Consider the following 19,195-nt stretch of genomic DNA (forward strand, 5'->3'; position numbering starts at 1 on the left):
TTCAAAAAATTTGATTTTTTCCCCCCAAAAAAATAAGAAAAAATTCAGAAAAAAACCAAAAAAAAAACAAAACCAGAAAAAAAAACAGCAAAAAAAAAAAAAAAATACCCGTACCCGCCCTACCCGTCAAGGGTACACGGGTACGGGTATAGGACGGGTAGAGTATGGTTTTTGAAAATTATACCCGCCATACCCGTACCGGTATACCCTTGTACCCGAGATGTACCCGTACCCAATTAATTTGAAAATTATTAAAAATCAAGTTGATTAATTTACCCCGTCTTCTTCTGTGATCTAATTAATTTGATTATTTTAATCGGAGAGAGCTACGAGAGGAGACAACAATTAATTTGACTTTGAATTTGTCAAAAAAAAAAAAAAAACTCAATAGAAGAAACAAAACACCTTTTGTTGTCTTCTCTACCATCCTTTCTCTGCGAGGAAAAAAGGGTGGGTGTGGGTGTGTGGGTGTGTGTGTGTGTGGGGCGGGTATAATTTTAAAAGCTTCTTCCTTCGTTAATAATTATAATTAATGGACAAAATGAGAAAATAAAGTAAATCTTCAAGTAGCAATTAGGCAATTACTGTCCCCTTTGACCACCTTCGTTGAACAAAAAAATAAACTAGAGACATGACTTGAACGGTTAAAACCCTTCCAGAAGCAAGGTTCTCTCTCATTTCATTTCAGAATCTCATTATCTCAATCGCTTAGTTGAAATTCTATTCGGCAATCTTACCCAATTCACTTTAAAAAAAAAGGAGCCAAAACATTATAAAAGAAAGATCAGAGAGGGGTTCAGCCATAACGCTCACCCCAGGATCATTGTAATTGTAATAATATCCATCGTCATTTTGTATGCTGACAGGTCGGTTATAGGCTAGAAGATAAGCAAGACTGCTCTCTGATTGAAATAGTCATATCAATTAGCACACAGAGACTGCTCTCTGATTGAAATAGTTTTATTGATGTCAGATTAAAGACAAATTTAAATCTCAGATCAGGTTGGTCTTCGAAGACGAATTCACATCAGCACTCTCCAGTCTCGCTTATATTTCGGTCAATGTCAGATTCGAGTCAGACATGATGGCAGATGAAGCTAGGTTGATCCAGGAACTGCTCGGTTCCATCTTTCATGCAAAGATGATAAACTCCAACAAAATTCAAACTAAAATTCTTTATCCCAAGTTCATGCCAGATAAAATACAAGTTCAGAATTTTACTAAACAGAAAATTATTAAGTTAATGACAAATAAACCTAATATAGCAAAAGCACAGGATATAAAACTAATCTAGCAGCAACAAAACTTGAAGAATCCCAAGAGATTTCTAAAACTGAAAATACACAGAAAAGAGGTGTAAAGGACCCAAACAAGCTGTGCCGGGAACTACAAAATATAGAAGGTGATCACACTTTCTTGATAATCTGAACTACATCTTCATCCTCAAGTTCATGCTCCTACACAATGAAAAAACAATTAAAATGCATTAAAAAAAAAAAAATCAAAGAACAACAACATCAATTTAGGTCAGTTGTAAACCTGGGCAATACAATAAGGTTTCAGTTTTTTATTGTCCAAGTTTATTTATTTATTTTTTCTCAGTACAGTTTAGTGATTTTAGTCGAACTGTACATAAAAGGTGCTCAACCAACATTTTAAGAATAACTTTCTTGTATTGTTTAATTATATAATTTTAATTCCCATGTCCAGCCAACCACTAGTTAAAAAAAGAGCAATTATCCTCAGAATATTAAGCCCTGATTCTTTAGTCTCATTTTGCTGATGTCTGGAAGAGGGAAAAAAAAATTAAAATGCAAACTCATTGTCGGAGGACAAACCTTGCCAACTCTTTGAGGCTTGTGCTTCGCACTTGAACCCCAGACTAGTGCACTGTATATTTAATAAAAAAGGAAAAACACATTAGTGATCCAATTTGATGAACTTTTTTATTTTTTGGTGGTGGGGGGTGGTCATGTATACCCGAGACTAGTGCAAACGTATCAAACAAACAGCACGTGTAACCCCAACAAAATGAATATTATCTAGTAAAGCTTTGGAAACATAGAATTCAATGACAGTTTGGTCTCTTTCAAAAAGCAAATGAGACAGCAATGCACATTTTTTTGCATCTCATGCTTTATAGAAGATAGGTTTTGTGGGGCTACATAAGTTCCCTCTTCTGATGGCTTGGGGGGGGTCATGTATATCCGAGACTAGTACAAACGTATCAAACAAACATCACGTGTAACCCCCCCAACAAAATGAATATTATCTAGTAAAGCTTTGGAAACATAGAATTCAATGACAGTTTGGTCTCTTTCAAAAAGCAAATGAGACAGCAATGCACATTCTTTTGCACCTCATGCTTTATAAAAGATAGGTTTTGTGGGGCTATATAAGTTCTCTCTCTTCTGATGGCTTAACATTTTCAGGTTTTGCATATGAAATTCACCCTTTCTATTCAGTATTCCTATTTTCTGCTCCTTTCAGAACCAATTATTCAAACTTCGGCCACACCTCACGAACAAGTTTTGAAAAAAAAAAATATTGGGCCAGTTTTGCTCTTCTTCTTTTTATTTTTTTTGTAATTTTCTCTCTTTCTTCAGGGGCGAGTAATGATTAGGACTTACTATTTGAACTGTTTAAGCATGTCCTTGTGAATCCTATTGCAAAAATCTTCTACTGTTGTCCTCTTGGATGATAAGATGACAGGATCATCATAGTCTGGATTCATTCCCTTTGGTTTTGTATAAATGCGAACCAGGTCCAAATACTCCCACACCTTCTCCAATAGCCCATCAAGATTCCATTCCAGGTGAGCACTGTTTGTTTTACAATTAAAAAAACAAACAGAAGGAAATAAACTTTAAGATGAAAGCAACTTGTAGTAGACAATATTAACGATAATGCTTTTGGTAATGCATAGATAATTAATGCCACGATTGAGTTCAAATTACCTAAGTCAGATAACTAAGTGAAAATAATAGACAGCAACATCCAAGACTAATCAGAGCATCACCAGTAACCAGTGCTAAAAGCCTGAGTACAATCTTTTGAACAACGCACCCAGAAAAAAAAAAAAAAATGCAACACTAGACAATTCTCGTATCTCAAAACTTTACAAATCTCCTTGTACGTGGAAGTAAATCGAACTGGTGAAGCAAATATGCAAAATATTTGTATCATATCATTTCATGTGCATTTGAAACCTAAAATCTACATCATTTAGTTCAATCCCACTTCAACTAGAGATTAGCAGCATAATACTTTAGCATTGTACCAGATGACTACCTAAAAGTTGCTTTTCTTTCTTGGAATAGTTGAGAAACTTTGTAGGTACTATCCAATACCCTAACAAAACACGGATAAAGAAAAAAAGTTTAGAAACCTGATAGGGCAGTAATGAGGGAGCTTGTCAAGGATCTCAAGCTCCTCGAGGGTAATCTGGTCAATCTTATTAATAACATAGATGCATGGTATGTAAACGCGGCTTCCTTCAATGACGTCGATTAGGTCGTCAGCAGTGGCATCATAGCGCAGAGAGATGTCGGCATTATGCATTCTGTATTCACTGCAGATGGCCTTCACCGTCTCCAGATCTAGGTTCGTGTTCGTCACTGTCGATGTGAAGTTGATGCCTCCCTTCTCCTTTTTTCTAAAAGTCAGGTTTGGTCGCTCCTTATTTAACCTGACTTTGCCATTAAATTTAGTCAGCAAATTATTATCTTCATTCATTAGCAGTACCGCTTAACAATTAAAATACAAAATTTAGAGTTGAGAATGCATTAATACCTTATACCAAATCCTTCCAGCTCCTTTTCAATAAGACGTTTATGAGTTATTGGTTTTATCGCGTCGAGAACAATCAGAATACAGTTGCATGTCCTAGCTGTACTGATAACCTGAAATAAACAACAACATTACAAATATTATTATATATTACTAGAATTATTACTACAGTTATTATCCATTTTAAAAAAATATGGTTCTGCATTCCTATTCATACAACATGGTATAGATTAAAATATCTTAATGAAGTATTGTTGCAAGTTAGTAGCTATATAGTTTTAACTACCTGTCTTCCTCTACCTTTACCATCCTTTGCACCTTCAATGATACCAGGTAAATCCAACAGCTGAAAAAAATAAAAATAAATAACATTACAAATTGCCTTAAAGGGAAATTTATAGAGCAAAAACATATTTGAAGAAAAAAATTGCACAAATATTGGACGATGTTCCATAGAAAGGACTAAGTAGCATTATAGCCAAAAAAGGGTACTGTCGTGGTTCTATCAGCAAAAGAACAGGAATATATGCACATATTGTATTGCACGGCGCATGTGCTTTTTTCTTTTTTTGGGAATTATTTGGAAAAGAGCTTAATATTTTTGCATCGCACCAACTAAGTCATCAAATAACCACAATTAAGCTCGCGTAACTGAATTAAACAGCATAATGGGAAAAGCAAAAGAAGCACTTCTAGAAAACTATGACCAGAGTTTGGATCAACAGCCCATAAAACTTATCAGGTCCTTAATTTAAAGAAGAACAGATAGAAGCAATAACCTGAATTTTGGCTCCCTTGTACATGATAACTCCAGGAATGCATGTTAGAGTTGTGAACTCATATGAAGCAACCTGTCAAATCACATATAGTTATGTAAAAAAAGGAAATATATTACTTCCTTCAACATAGGCACCCAGACTGTAACAAGCGCAGTTAGCCAGAAATGGACTAATAACAGTTTCTAGTAAAAAAATATCATATATAATTGGTAAGATGCATTACTACTGCATATAATACAATTTAAAAGTCAAGAATTTCTGGTAAAACAAGCAAGAAAGAAAAAAAAAAAAAACAAAGGGATGCATAGAGATTGGCAACACATACCTCAGAAAAGGTACCCGTTAATTTGTTAAGAAGTGTAGATTTGCCAACAGAGGGGAAGCCCACAAGGCCGACACGTGCATCTCCACTCTTCGTCACATCAAACCCATCTCCTGCTGCACCGCCTCCTTTGGTGGATGGAGTCAAAAGCTCCCTTCTTAGTTTAGCTAGTTTTGCCTTTTTTTATGCAAGAATAAGAAACATTTCAGTTACAAAAGTGATGATTAGTTAATTTGATGAAAAAATTGTCTATGCCCCACTTCACCTGATTTATTCCAATTACCCTGAATAATGTACATACAAACAGTATAACAAAGCCCCATAAGCAATTACCAGTAAATTTTTAAAAAAATATATATATAAAAATGTATGAAACCAGTGTGGAACAATACTAAGATAGTCCACATGCCTTAGAAACAATTCAATTATATATGAAGTTGGTTCAATTTGAGACTAAATTAGAGTACCTTCAAAAGACATAATAAAATATTTAAAAAGTTGTTTAGTGCACCACCGAGGGAGTAAAAAGGACAAAATTGTATACCTTCAAAAGTCCCAGATGGTGCGCAGTAGCTTTATTTTTCTGTGTTCTGGCCATCTGCACAAGGGAGAAGAATAAGAATAAGATGAACATCATAGGTTATAGTTACCTATAATAGTTTAACCCAAAATATTTCATTTGAGAAAGGTCCTAGTTAGAAAAAAAACAAAAAGAATTGTCCAGGTAAGCATTTCATTTCAATGAATGTCAGAGCTCAATCTAGAAAATCTACAGCTCTAACAACTAAAAAGGCAGAAAACAATCTGCTTGAACTCTTTTGTCTTCCAGGCATCGAGGGTTTAACACATATATCAACAAAAATACCAGTAAAATGAAGGAAATAGTTTGTAAATTGAATACAATCTTCTGATTTGTCGTTTATATACTATACAGCTTAATAAGTAAAAAAGCAACAGAGAGATTGAGATTGAGATTGAGATTGAGATTGAGATTGAGGGTATACCTCATCTTCGATATCCTTGATTTTTTGCATGACCGTCGACATTTTGCTTCGTTTCTTGCTGTGCGATGTTTTTCTTTTCTAGTATTGTTTGTTTGCAACTTTCACTTGAGCAGTGCGAGGCGAGGCGAGGCAAGGCAAGGGCAAAGGGCAAAGGGCAAAGGGCAAAGGGCATAGGGGCATAGGGCAATCGCCGACCTTCTAGTTGCTTCTCGGTCGAAAGGCCAAGCTCTTTTTTTATTTTTTTTATTTTAGTGACCGGTCTGTTTCCACGGACCAAATAATTCGGATCATGTAAACCGGGTTCAGGTTATATTTATTTTAAAATTCTGATTTTACTATTGTTTTCTGTAAAAATGAAGACTAACGTCTGCACATCAATTTTCTCTATTTCAGTATCAATTCAAATTTGAAACCCACACCATCATGCACAGTAAGTACATGGTAATATATGAATTTGGTAAAAATCAATGACAAACGTACAAGTCATGTCCAATTCTGTAGAGTAAAAAAATAATAATTCTCAAAAAATGAACAAGTCCTTAATCAATAAATTAACGAAAAAAATCTTATACAAACCTTATCGAATATGGTATTGATATGATAATGAAAAACGATTTTCATTGAGATCTGTACTACTGTGAGGTTGTTCGACAAACATTCGAAATAGTGAAATATAAGAAAAAGAGAATATATTTACATTTTTCACTATTTTATTTATTTGACAAGTTTAAAATAGTAAAAGAGTCCTAAAAGAACAAAAGAGAAAGTTTGAAATAGTAAAAGAGTAAAATTTTAAAGAAGAAAAGAAAAGGATTTGAATATATAATTTTCCAAAAATTTTATAAATGCCCAAAAAAATAATGAAATTACAGAATCTATCCTAGTTTTTATTGAATTTCGAAATCTATCCTATCCAGTTACCCAATAACCGGAATAGGCCTTTCTTTCCGATCACTCAATTCCCGAATCTCGAGAAATGGTCCGATTAATGAGTAACCGGAAATTTGAGAAGGGTCCGGTTATTTGTTAACCGGATATAGGGTCCAGTTAGCAGGTACAATAAATTGGAGATTTGGCCCTTTTTTTTTTACAAAATAGAATTTTTTTTATTTTTTTATTTTTTGTATTGGAATATTAGAAATGTTGAATATATTTCTTTGAATATAGATGTAATACAATATAATTTGATTTATTAGAAAGACTGCAACAAATAACCCGGGTCAATATTTTTCAGACCGAGTTTTTCGCGGCTGTAAGAAAAATTAATATATTTCTTTATGTATTATTGGAAAAAAATAAAAATGCTTAGATTCTGAGTTATTGATCCCGGTTCAAAAGTCACTTTTAGATAATCCAAAAAATATTGTGATCTTTCTAGTACATTTAATTTATAAAAAGTAGTATCTATTTGAGAATTCTTTTTGAATAACAATCATTAAATAAATTAAAGCTTTTATTTTTTTTCAAAAATGGATACAACTTTTTATAAATTAAATGTACTAGAAGGATCCCAATATTTTCTGAATTACTTAGAAGTGACTTTTGAACCGGGATCAATAACTCACAATCCAATCATTTTTATTTTTTTCCAATAACACATAAAGAAATATATTAATTTTTCTTACAGCCGCGAAAAATCCGGCCTGAAAAATGTTGATCCGGTTTATTTGTTGCAGTCTTTCTGATAAAACAAATTACATTGTATTTCATCTATTTTCAAATAAATATATTCAACATTTCTAATATTTCAATACATAAAATAATTTTTTTTTAAAAATTTATGTTTTGAAAAAAAAAAAGCCAAAACCGGTTATAACCAGTTTGGCTGTTATTATTTTTTTTAGCAAATCTATTTTTTTTATTTTTTGTATTGAAATATTAGAAATGTCAAATATATTTCTTTAAAAATAGATGAAATACAATGCAATTTGATTTATTAGAAATACTGCAACAAATAATCCGGATCAACATTTTTCAGTCTGGATTTTTCGCGGCTGTAAGAAAAATTAATATATTTCTTTATGTGTTATTGGAAAAAAAAATGCTTAAGAGAAATGTTATGATGAGAAATTTCTCATATTAGGTACGTGGATATCATTATTAATATTATAATGATTACATTCAAATAGTTATGATTAGTTAGCACTTTATTTTATTTTAACTGGTCAATAGTATTAATAATTATTTTTTCTAACATTTATAACCTCCTCAAAACATTTTGTTGTGGCCTGACGAACTTTAGATGGTGGTCTGCTGAACTTTCAGAGTGGTTAGACCAACTAGGAGGTGCTCTCTCTATACTTTTATTTATTCCTCAATTTAATTAAATATATTTTAATTTGTTCATGGGCAAATATTTATATATATTTCATATGATGGAGATCCAAAATTCCACAACCTGCTCCTTTTTTAGAGTAACCAAAATACATTTTACTAATTAATTAAATGATAATTTTTTTGGGCTTCTCTTGATCCCCGCTGCCCGCAATAATTTTCTTTAGTCACCAATCACCATACATGCATACAAAGGTAAATTAAGATGATAAATCTGAATTCAACGAAATTATACTGTACCGTTTATATTTTCGAACAAAGCTAAAGCTAGTATGCGTTCTGCTCATCAAGAAAATTTGATGACACAACTTCAAACTTAAAAAAAAAAAAAAAAATCACTTGATAGCCACTATCAAGATTTAAAAAAGAAAAAACTTTAAAATTTATCGAATTAGTTTCAAACAACAAATTCAAACTGTCGAAACCGATTCACTTTACGAGTGGTGTGTATACATGCAAATTTTTGAAAGTTTAAAATTTATTTAGTATAAAGTTAAGTAGTAAAAAAAAATAATAAAGTTTTATCATTTTTGGACTACTTGACTTTGTACTAAATAAACTCCAAAATTCCAAAATTTTATATGCGCACGCATCACTCGTGAAGTAGATCGGTTTCAACTGTTTGAATTCGTCATTTAAAAACAATCTAATAAATTATAGACTTATCTTCACCAAACTCTCTCGGTAAACATAGCACAACCCACTAGCTTTGATCGATCATAATTTCCATACCGACTTTTGTAACATCCTCTGCGAAGATCTCCAAAAAAAAAAAAAAAAAAGAGAGAGAGAGACTTTTGTAACATCTCTACAAGTAAACAACCAATCGTATTTTGGATGACTTTTGTAATCAAATTCCTATATATTTTCATTGCAATTTGTAATTAAATATTTCAGAGTTTGACCTAAAATATAATCCAGTGACATCCGAATTAGAATAAAACACTGATACTGTAGAGAACCCAAATTATGGAACAAATACTTAAGTAGAGAATAACCTCACTATATATATAAAGATCTGAACTAGTCACAGAATGTAATTAAGATACTTGTAGTTCTTTTCCTGATATATATATATATATAGGAAGTTCTAAACATGAACTAAAATTAATACTATTCGTATATTTTGTTTTTGGAGGGTAAATTATGAAAAAAAAGTACAAATATATTCATTGAGAATAGAAATCAAGTATTGCTCTCATATGAAGCATCAAATTAGAATGACAAGTAGTAGAAGCAGAGTAGTCCTCCGATACGAGCCAAAGCATGTGTTCAAACAGAATCGCGTCGAAATCAAGAAAAATCACATCTTTGCAATATTCATACCCGCAATTGGTTTTGGCAAGGGCAAGCTCCATCAGGCACCTGAATGGATCCGTGTCTAAAACATACCGGTCTACATGAAACAGTCTCTTCTCTTTTCCTACCATTATTGTCAGAGTACCTGAATCTACTGGTACCTCATTGCTGAGGCGCCTGTACCTGAATCTACATGAAACAGCTGAAGCCTCTTCTCTTTTCCAAATTGTTAAAATTGATCTAATTCATGGATAATTTTTCTTTTTTTGAAACTCTGATAGTGACTATCAATAATTCATGGATAATCATATCACTTATTGTTATTTCAAAATTTATTGAATTGTTTCTTTGCAGGATAAGGCCAAAGGAAACAAAATAAAGGCCTTGCAATCTTTATCGTACCCGTTGACACCCCTGACCAAGGCTAACATGCAGTTGATATTGCACGCTACAATATTATTGTTATTTCTTTGCGCAAGCAAGAAGGAAACAAAAGAAAAGAAGGGCAAAGAAAGGCTAATGACTTGCATAAACGTTGGAAGCTAAATAGTTAAATTAAAGAGCAACCCAGTTACTTGAGTGGCTGGCAGCAAAAACACTACTTCACAATTAGATTATTCTTAACATCTATTACTCAAGCTAGCAAAGTGACATATTTACTGAGGCAAGCACATGCAATTCGGAACAAAAAACATCAGTCAAATAATCAAGCATTTTATTAATCACATTAATTGGACCAAATTAAATAACAACCACCCAACCATAAAAACATGACGGGCCGGGAACAATCCTAAATCCAACACTTGATCTAGCGCATCTCTTAACACGAATTTTGATGAAAATTCAGAGGTTTAAATTTTGTATTACACCTCAGACTGCAATATGCATATTACCATAGACCCACTCATAACTAAATAGTCATTACACCTCAGACTGCAATATCTCATTTTTAATGTCATAACAACATATATTTGTGTTTCTACGTGGAGATATTATTTCTAATATATAAAATAGAACGAAAAAATGTACAAAATTTTATTTATATAGAATTCACAATCTATTCATGTTTTTCAACTTGAGATTCACACTCTTAGCTAGTATGATGTAATAAATTAAGTTTTAAAAAAAAAAAAACTATCATACTAAAAGACATATAAAGAGAAACAAAACAAAATTACAATACTAAACCTGAAAACATACTTTCTTTAAAAAAAAAGGGTAAATTTTCGCTAAAGGTTCCTAAGATTTGTCTTTTGTTACAAATTAATCATTTAAGTTCGATTTGTTCCAATTAAGTTGCTGACTTTTTCATTTGTTCCAATCAAGTTACTCTATGACTTTTTCGTCTAAAATGCTAACGAAATATTCTCAATCCGTCTAAAATACAAACGAAATTGGCATATTCCATAAATATTAACGGAATGAGAATATTTCGTTATTATTTTGAACGAAAAGTTATAGAGTGACTGGATTGAGACAAATAAAAAATTCAGTGACTTAATTGGAACAAATTAAATTTGAGTAACTAATTCGTGACAAAAGACAAAATTTAGTGATTTCCGTCAAAATTTACCAAAAAAAAAAAACTGAAAACATACTAACTAGAAACAAAGTTAAGAAAAAACAAAAGAAAAATTGTCATCGTATGTTTGATCACCAAATTTAAAAAATCAGCAAAAAGTTACCAAATTCTGTAGATAAATAAAGACAACTAATGATTCTTATATTGCTCTCTGACTATTTCTTGAGCCATCTCTGTATTACAACACTGAAAATAAGAAAACACCAAACCTAACTCATGGATTAAGAGAAAATGATAACGGGTCTCAGATTGTATAAGTTCTCCATAATCATACCACTCAAATATTTGTTTGAATTGCTTACATGATCTTTTTTTTTTTAAATTCACCCCTGATAATTAGAGTGGAAAAAAACATGTTGTGTCATGCCGTGTTGTGATCAAGTTATTTGTGTCGTGATTCAAATATCAAGGAGTAATCACGGCACACGAATAGTCACGTCACGTGAGTCACGTTGTGCCTAAACGTGACTCGCATGACCATTTTATCATAATTTGAGTTAGTTTATTTAAAATTCATCATTTCTTCAAAATTTAACGGTCCTAATTACACGGGACTTGCATGATCACGTGTCGTGACTGTATCTTTCGCATGACGTGCTGTGCCGTGTTAAATTTTCTAAAAATGATCACAACACATAAATGATCATAGCACGGGTCACGCGAGTCATAACATGTAATCGACACGCTTATCATACCATTTCGTATCGATCGTAACTGTGTCGTTACATAACGGAGTCAGCTCCGCCGTATCATTTTTCCCACTACTAACAATACAGCTTGACATTTTATAAACACAAAATTAAAATTTTATTGGGCCAGACTGAAATTTGACCTCTAATAATAGAGCTGATATTATATTATATTGGGCTAGATAAAGATTCGTCCAACTCACCAGCAAACCTGTAAATTAATGTATCTTCCTTGCTTCTTGCTGGTGCACTGCAGGGTACTTCCGGAAGGAAGGAAGGAATCAAACTTTAAAACCGACTCAAGTCAAACCGCTATTGGACCAGCACTGACGCAGTGACGCCATCTCCGATCCCCCCCATTGCCACGTCTCACGCCCGCCATGTCCACGTACACCCAGACCCAGACCCAATCTCCCTTTAAATTCGCCGTACTAGGTTCGCCTCTCTCTCTTACAACTAACAATGGCGAAAATAATTCCTCTATTCCTGCTGTTTCTTATCGCCTCTTCTCTGGTAATTCAATCCAAGGCTTTGTCGGAGCATCCGCGCGGAGACAAAGGTGGAGATGCGAGGGAGAAATCAGAGGCTTCAGCTGGTGAATTACCCGTCGAGCGGGCCATCGGTTTCACTGGTCTGATGAGCTGGTGGGATATGATCCGGTCCTGGCCAGCTAGGCTCGCTCTTTTTAAACATAGCCCTGAATCTAGGTTAGTTTAATTTCAATCTCTTTCTGCATTTTGTAAATTTTACAAATTAAATTATGTACTACTGATTAATCAGTACCTATAATTATGATTTGTGGGTGGGAGGTGGTTTCTTTTTAGTTTAGGGGTTCAATTGAATGGCTTAGTCAACTGCTTGCTTGGGACAAATTCAAATTTTCGTCAGAAATTCTAATTATTAAAATATTCACTTGAGCATGATACATGCTTCTAACTTCCTAAAATACTGTAGAATTGGGTTCTTTGGCAATCCTGCTATTGCCACAAGTGAACTCTAGAACTTAAAGCCGGCATTAATTTGGGATGTGATTTGATCTATCACCTGTTTAATTTGATACATGCATACCGAAAACTATCATGATGCAATGTTTCATTGTTTATCGAACAAAATTTTTTTCATTGTCAGATCTTCATGTGTTAATCATTGTAATAATGACAATTACAAAATTTGCATTTTGCAACAATTTACAAGTTGGTGAATATTTCCAATTTCCTCAATCTTGATATTTAGACCTTGACTGAAATTAGATTTGAACAAAGATGATGTTATTAAATGATGAGAGGATAGTATGAAAGGGGGCACTCCACTGGTTGACTACTTGTTTATTCTTTTTTTTCTTTTTTTTGTGCAACAACTTCTTGTCTACTATTAAAAAAAAAAAAATAGTAAATGTCGGTATAGCCTTATTGTCTGATCATGGTACCCTTTGGAACTGTTCATTATTGGTTCTCTTTTCGAAAGAGGGAGAGACTGCTCAAATTCATTTTGTTTAACAGTGGCAAGGAGAGATACAAATGGCCAAATGGGAGACCATTTATTTTGGTTATTCCAATGTCAGTGCCTCAAATCAAGATATTGAAATATTTGCATCAACCCCCTTTATCAGTAGCTTATTTATTTAGTTCTCTTTTTGGAGAGGTACAGGAGTGGCGGTGCAAGTACACCTACTGGGAAGGTAACAGAGGCAGCAACAGAGAGCTGGAAGATGGCAGAGGGGACTGTGGAGCAAGCGGCAGAATCTGCGGCTGAGATTGTTAACAAAGCGGCTCACACAGCAAAGAAGAAACTTGAGCGAACCATGTCCATTCATCCCCGCCGTAAGAGAGACTCTTCTAGTGCCGAACTCTAAAGTGTTAAATCCTCTCTTTTTGTATATAAGTTGCTTTGGTGGACTCAACATTTGCTCAGGGATTTTTTAATTTTTCTTCCTGAACTTTTTGGGAGTATTTTTTTTTTTTTTTTGTGCTCACATGACCTAGTCAGAGCAAGGAGTTTGCTGAGCAAATTCATCAGGTGATGGTTTCTTGTTATACATGGTTTCTTTTCTCTTGTTGTAAAGAAAGAAAACATTTGTTGTGAATTCTATCTATTATGTTACTGCTGTTGATTTTATCAATTATGTGCTGCCTGGCTATGAGATCCCTTTCTTTCTTTCTTTCTTTCTTTTTCTTTTTTTGAGGGAGAAGCCCGTAGGCGTATGAGATCCCTTTCTGCTAAAATTTGGTGTTGCATGAATGAATGAAGCAGGTGGTATACTGGTATGATGTACATTTACAATTTTACAGTGAGGAGTGAGGAGTGAGGGGTGGTTGTTTCTTAATTGTATACTTAAATGAAGTACGAAGAAGGCTTTGGAGGCCCAATATGGGAACTTAATTAGCTGTTAATATCAGAGGGTTTTGTCGATTAAAAGTGAATTTTGCGAAGACAGAACCTATTCCCATCGATATTTCACAAATTAATTCATATCAATTTACTATATATTATAATGAACTGTAAATTAACATATAGGGGTTTGGTTAGATTAATTGGAAATGAATGTTCTAATTTCTGGGAGGTAATTAAATGATTATATATATATGTTTAATTATTCTGTCCATGCCTCTTTACAATTTATCTACTTATAAAATGCCTAGCTAGGTTGGTGCTCAAAAGGAAATAGATAACATCAGATTAGAAGGCATGCATATATATTCTAGCGTGTAACAAGGTTAACATCCAGATTATGTTGAGCTATGAGTTTGTTATCTTGTTATAAAGCGTTCAATGTGCGTGGTAAGATGATAAGATGCCACAAATTTTATAATTAAATTATTGTGAGTTTGTTGACTGATTTTAATTTATTGAAAAAAAAAACTAGAAAGAATTATGCGATATTGGACATATTAGAATTCCATGATGTAAATTGCTAAATAATAAAAAAAAAACTTCATATTTTATTAGGGGCTAAAGAATATACAGAAAATAAAGAGCTTTTGTGAAAAGAAAGTTATTAATAAAAATAACCTTTAGAAGAGTTGATAGAATGGCCAAATTCAATAATCAAAAGCTAGCTAGCTGTTTGAACCAAAGAAAATTAATTCAAGTTCTGAAACAGACTATAATTAAGTTCCTCTAATCCAGATGCAGCACACTACAAACAGAATAGCATTCAATATCAATTAACTAAGACAAGATACCCCACAAAATAGCGCGCGCATGCATGTCCTAACAAATGATAGATAGATACCCGAGGGCAAAAAAGAGTAGTAAAAAGAAGGAAAAACTAATAGTAGCTGCCAGAGAGTTGCATCAATCAACTCTTAATTGTTGAGAAATTCATGCAAGACAAAAAAAAGCAACGATAACAGAACACTAACAAGCTACTCGGTTCTCTGTTTCATCAAACTCTCGATATTCTACCAGAAGCTAGAGATGGGCATCTTTTCATTAGTTCCACATACCCATCTGATTTCATGAACTCTATGACATTTTCAGGCTTACTGTCAAGTTCAAAACAGACCTCCTTCAGGTGTGGGCAGTCGTACGTAGTTGTCAGTTGTGTGCTAGATCGAGAGAATTCACAACCGTTTCCATAAAAATGTGCTTGGCTAACTTCTCTTGACATATTCGTTTGAGACGACCCAATTTGTACATATTGGCTGCCATCACTACTTGTTGAGTCAGCTCATGTAGGTCCACATTAATTCCCTTCAGGCCAATCATTATCGAAGAGCTCCTGTAGTGGTGGCAAATTAAAGCATCAGTATACATGAAATGGAGCAGTACTTTGAAGACAACCTGGCTAATTCATTGAGCTAGCCTGAGCCTGAGGCACTCCTTGCTAGGTTCAGCCATCAAATTATTTATTAACCTCTTAAAGACAGGCGATTTCACAGTCAGAACAATACTATGAGCCGTGTTCCTCTGAAAAATCCATATATACAGAGATCACTTACCAGACACACACACACACATAAAACATATGGATCAAAACATATAATTGGTTTTATATAATTGAAGCTAGTGAAACTTTCACACGTTTGCAGTGACCAACACAATAAAAGCATCATAATTAAAGGTATCTATCGATTTGGATGTTTTATTGTGAACAAACTTTCACTCTCACACTTAGTCACTGTATTTCTTTTCCTCTAGTTTTAAGCATTCTGGTTTCAGTATTCAGGACCTCAATCTTGATATGTCAGACAAAGCAATACAGAGATGAGAGAGCCAAGGGCAAGAAGGGTAACACAAAATTACCTAGGAGAGCCAAGGGATCTCATAGGTAGAGGGGTGAATTTGACAGTAGCCTGGATCCTGCTATATTCACAATCCATGAAGCTATCCAGGAGCAAATACAGGTCCATGATTGAACTCAAACTGCTATTGGCGAGGGGCAAAATGGGAATCCAAATGCATCTAGATCCGGAATGTCTAAGATTACTACTATTTCAACAAATTGGAGACAGAATGATGCTGACAAAGAGGTCAGATGCAATTTACAGAAGTAGTTTTTAAATTTCATTTTCTCAGAATATTGTGCCAGGCGCCTGCTAGTAATTCTGGCACCAACTCCGGTTTTTGTGTTATCTTAGATAGGTTTTATTGTATTTTCAGAAAATCTATGACTATTATGTAACTTTCCTTATATAAATCATCAAAAAAACAAATGGCACTATTATGTAACTCCGGTTTTATTGTATTTTGGTACCTTTCTATAAGAGGTTTGGATTGACAGTACCAAATGAAACATGAAAAATGAAAACCTAAAACAAAAACCCTATTGGACTTAAGACTAGCTAATTCTCAAAATCAATTCAACTTCCTCTGGCTCTTCATCTGAAATATACATCTCAACTTGGGGAAATTCCTCCTCTCCATCATCCCTTGTCATGTTGTACCTACACAATGGGCATGATACGTGTATTTCTAACCACGTATCTATGCACTCGCCATGGTATCTATGCCCACATGGCGTCTCCTTTACCACTTTTTCTTTGTTTTCATTATCAAACATTTTTTCAAGACAAATTGTGCACTCTTCTTCCGTCTCCTCTTCCTCTTCCTCTTCCTCTTCCTCTCTTCTTTCAACAATTTTTAGCGACTGTGATGCATTGGACGTCGAAGCAGGTTCATCCAAAATATAACTATAAGTGAAATAGAACTCATTATAATAGTCAGTCCACCGTTCATCCGCCATTCGAGATGAGAATCGAGAAATAAACAAGGATTTTTTTGTTGGCCGGTCTTGATTAATTAATTTTGTCGTTGTTTGAGATTGGAAGAGCTTTGTTGGCTTAATTAATTTATAGGGTGGTGAGTCGGTGATCAAAAGACAATTACCAACTTTCTCTAATCATCGTTCCCAAATTATCGATCGAGTCTATAAATAAGATAAATGTTCTGGTAACCGACCTATTATATCCGTCCCCAATTAGTTTAATACAAAAAACTTTTAATATTATCTAACTTCCATTTTTAGCACTAATATCCCCAATTAGTAAAACTTATGAGCATTTTAAATTTTCAAGTTTTTAAATCTCAGTCTACAACAATTAAAATTTTAAGGCTTTGTAGATGAGATTTATATGCTTTGTAAATGCAGTGTTATTGTTGAGTTTTATATGCTTTGAAATGTTGTTGTTGAGGTTTTAATTATTTGTACATGAGATTTATATGCTTTGTAAATGAGCTTTGTAAATGCAGTGTTATTGTTGAGGTTTATATACTTTCAAATGTTATTGTTGAGGTTTTAATTCTTTGTACATGAGGTTTATATGTTTTATTTTAGAGATTGAAAGTGCTATTAACAAAGGTTTAAATAGCGTTTATTGCGTCATAGCGTGCCGGCTGAAAAAACAGTGCTATTCCCAAATAGCGCCGCTATAGCGCGAAATAGCGCGCTATAGCGCTGATAACGCCATAACTTTTATGGTTCGAAAATGCTATAGCGCCGCTATTTAGAACCCTGGTTATTAATGAGGTTTATATGCTTGTACATGAGATTTATATGCTTGTAAACAGAGGTTTAAATTATTTTGAAGCAAAAATTAAAAAAAAAAAACTGAAAGTCACAAAGATTTAAAGTGGTAAAAAAAATTACGACACAAATATAATTCGAAAGTTATTCTTAATGGATCTCATTTGAAAGAGAAAATCGAATAAAAAACTTTCATATTTTTAGATTTGCAAAATTCAACACGGATTGTTCAGAAAATGGATGAGAAAGATCAGAGAAAAAAAAATGGGTGAAAGAAATCTTTCCGTTTTTGGCTTGAAAACAAAAGTAGTTAGGAGTTAAAACTATACAGATTTAGAGTTTTAATGTTTGCAAATAGAGGTTTAAATGCTTGCGAGTAGCATTGTAAAATGTTATAAACAAAACTTTAAATATTTAGATATTAGCGCTGGAAATGAAAATTAGATAACATTGAATTTTTTTTCTGTTAAACTACTTGGAGAACACGCTCAGAAATTTTATTTGAAGTACAATTATTAGGCCCTTATAATTAAACCCGTCCAATAAACGAGAAATAAAATGAGTAACTTTTAAATTGAACTTGTTGCTAGGGGTGAGTAAATCGCTCATAACTCGTGAGCCGCTCATAACTCGCTCATTAAAAGCTCGCCTAAACTCGCTCATTTATCCGCTCATTTAAACTCGCTCATTTACTTAATGAGCGAGCATGAGCATGACCCAACTCGCTCATAACTCGCTCATTAAACATTTGCCACATCTAATCCTTGCCACATCTAATCCTATGTAATTCTGTGTAACATCAACCTTGCCTCATTAAAATTGATAAATAGTAAGCATAGTTTCATATTTGATCCTATGTAATATAGTGAGCACAATATAACATTTAATCGTGTGTAATATACTAATATTCATAGTTTCATATTCATTTTTTTTGTAAATTGGCAGAACCAAAACCTCCGCCTAAATCCCGAAACAAATAATAGTCATAACAACTCACTCATTTAAATGAATTATGACAATTTGTTGGATTTTGTTATGATGACTTTTAACAAATTTTGTTATGATGACTTTTAACAAATTTTGTTATGCGTGGACACACTATATAATTTTGTTATGAGTCATAAGTCATAACTCGTGAGCTGCTCATAACTCGCTCATTAAAAGCTCACTCATTTACAACTCGCTCATTTATCCGCTCATTAAAAGCTCACTCATTTACAACTCGCTCATTTATCCGCTCATTTAAACTCGCTCATTTATTTAATGAGTGAGCATGAGCATACCCTAACTCGCTCATGCTCGCTCATTAATCACCCCTACTTGTTGCCAACTAAAAAAATCTATGAAGTCATGATATATATCTTCCAAAACATATGTCCCGCAACAAACAACAACGTTTCCAAATTTTATTTCTTTTTTGTTTCATCTAGGC

General features: G+C 33.5%; 2 protein-coding genes across 3 annotated transcripts; one reads left to right on the forward strand and one right to left on the reverse strand.

The window, feature by feature from the left end:
• Positions 1–1,151: 1,151 nt before the first annotated feature.
• LOC144555392 (GTP-binding protein-like protein) lies at positions 1,152–6,201 on the reverse strand. Its single transcript, XM_078303699.1, has 10 exons — positions 5,895–6,201; positions 5,435–5,488; positions 4,894–5,067; positions 4,569–4,640; positions 4,076–4,135; positions 3,793–3,902; positions 3,389–3,688; positions 2,631–2,822; positions 1,839–1,890; positions 1,152–1,457 (listed from the first exon to the last, which is right to left on the reverse strand). Exons 1-10 carry the CDS (start codon positions 5,934–5,936, stop codon positions 1,407–1,409), a joined length of 1,107 nt encoding a protein of 368 aa, XP_078159825.1. The 5' UTR covers positions 5,937–6,201; the 3' UTR covers positions 1,152–1,406.
• Positions 6,202–12,175: 5,974 nt separating this feature from the next.
• On the forward strand, positions 12,176–13,913 carry LOC144556179 (uncharacterized). 2 transcript variants are annotated; one of them, XM_078304684.1, is made up of 3 exons: positions 12,181–12,332; positions 12,378–12,505; positions 13,440–13,913. In XM_078304684.1, exons 1-3 carry the CDS (start codon positions 12,261–12,263, stop codon positions 13,648–13,650), a joined length of 411 nt encoding a protein of 136 aa, XP_078160810.1. In that variant the 5' UTR covers positions 12,181–12,260; the 3' UTR covers positions 13,651–13,913. The 2 variants fall into 2 exon arrangements, with proteins under 2 accessions (XP_078160809.1, XP_078160810.1); XM_078304683.1 differs by having other exon boundaries at positions 12,176–12,505.
• Positions 13,914–19,195: the final 5,282 nt, after the last annotated feature.

This window comes from Carex rostrata, chromosome 6, assembly GCF_964058835.1.
Source record: "Carex rostrata chromosome 6, lpCarRost1.2, whole genome shotgun sequence".
In the NCBI taxonomy this organism is placed as follows: Eukaryota; Viridiplantae; Streptophyta; class Magnoliopsida; order Poales; family Cyperaceae; genus Carex; species Carex rostrata.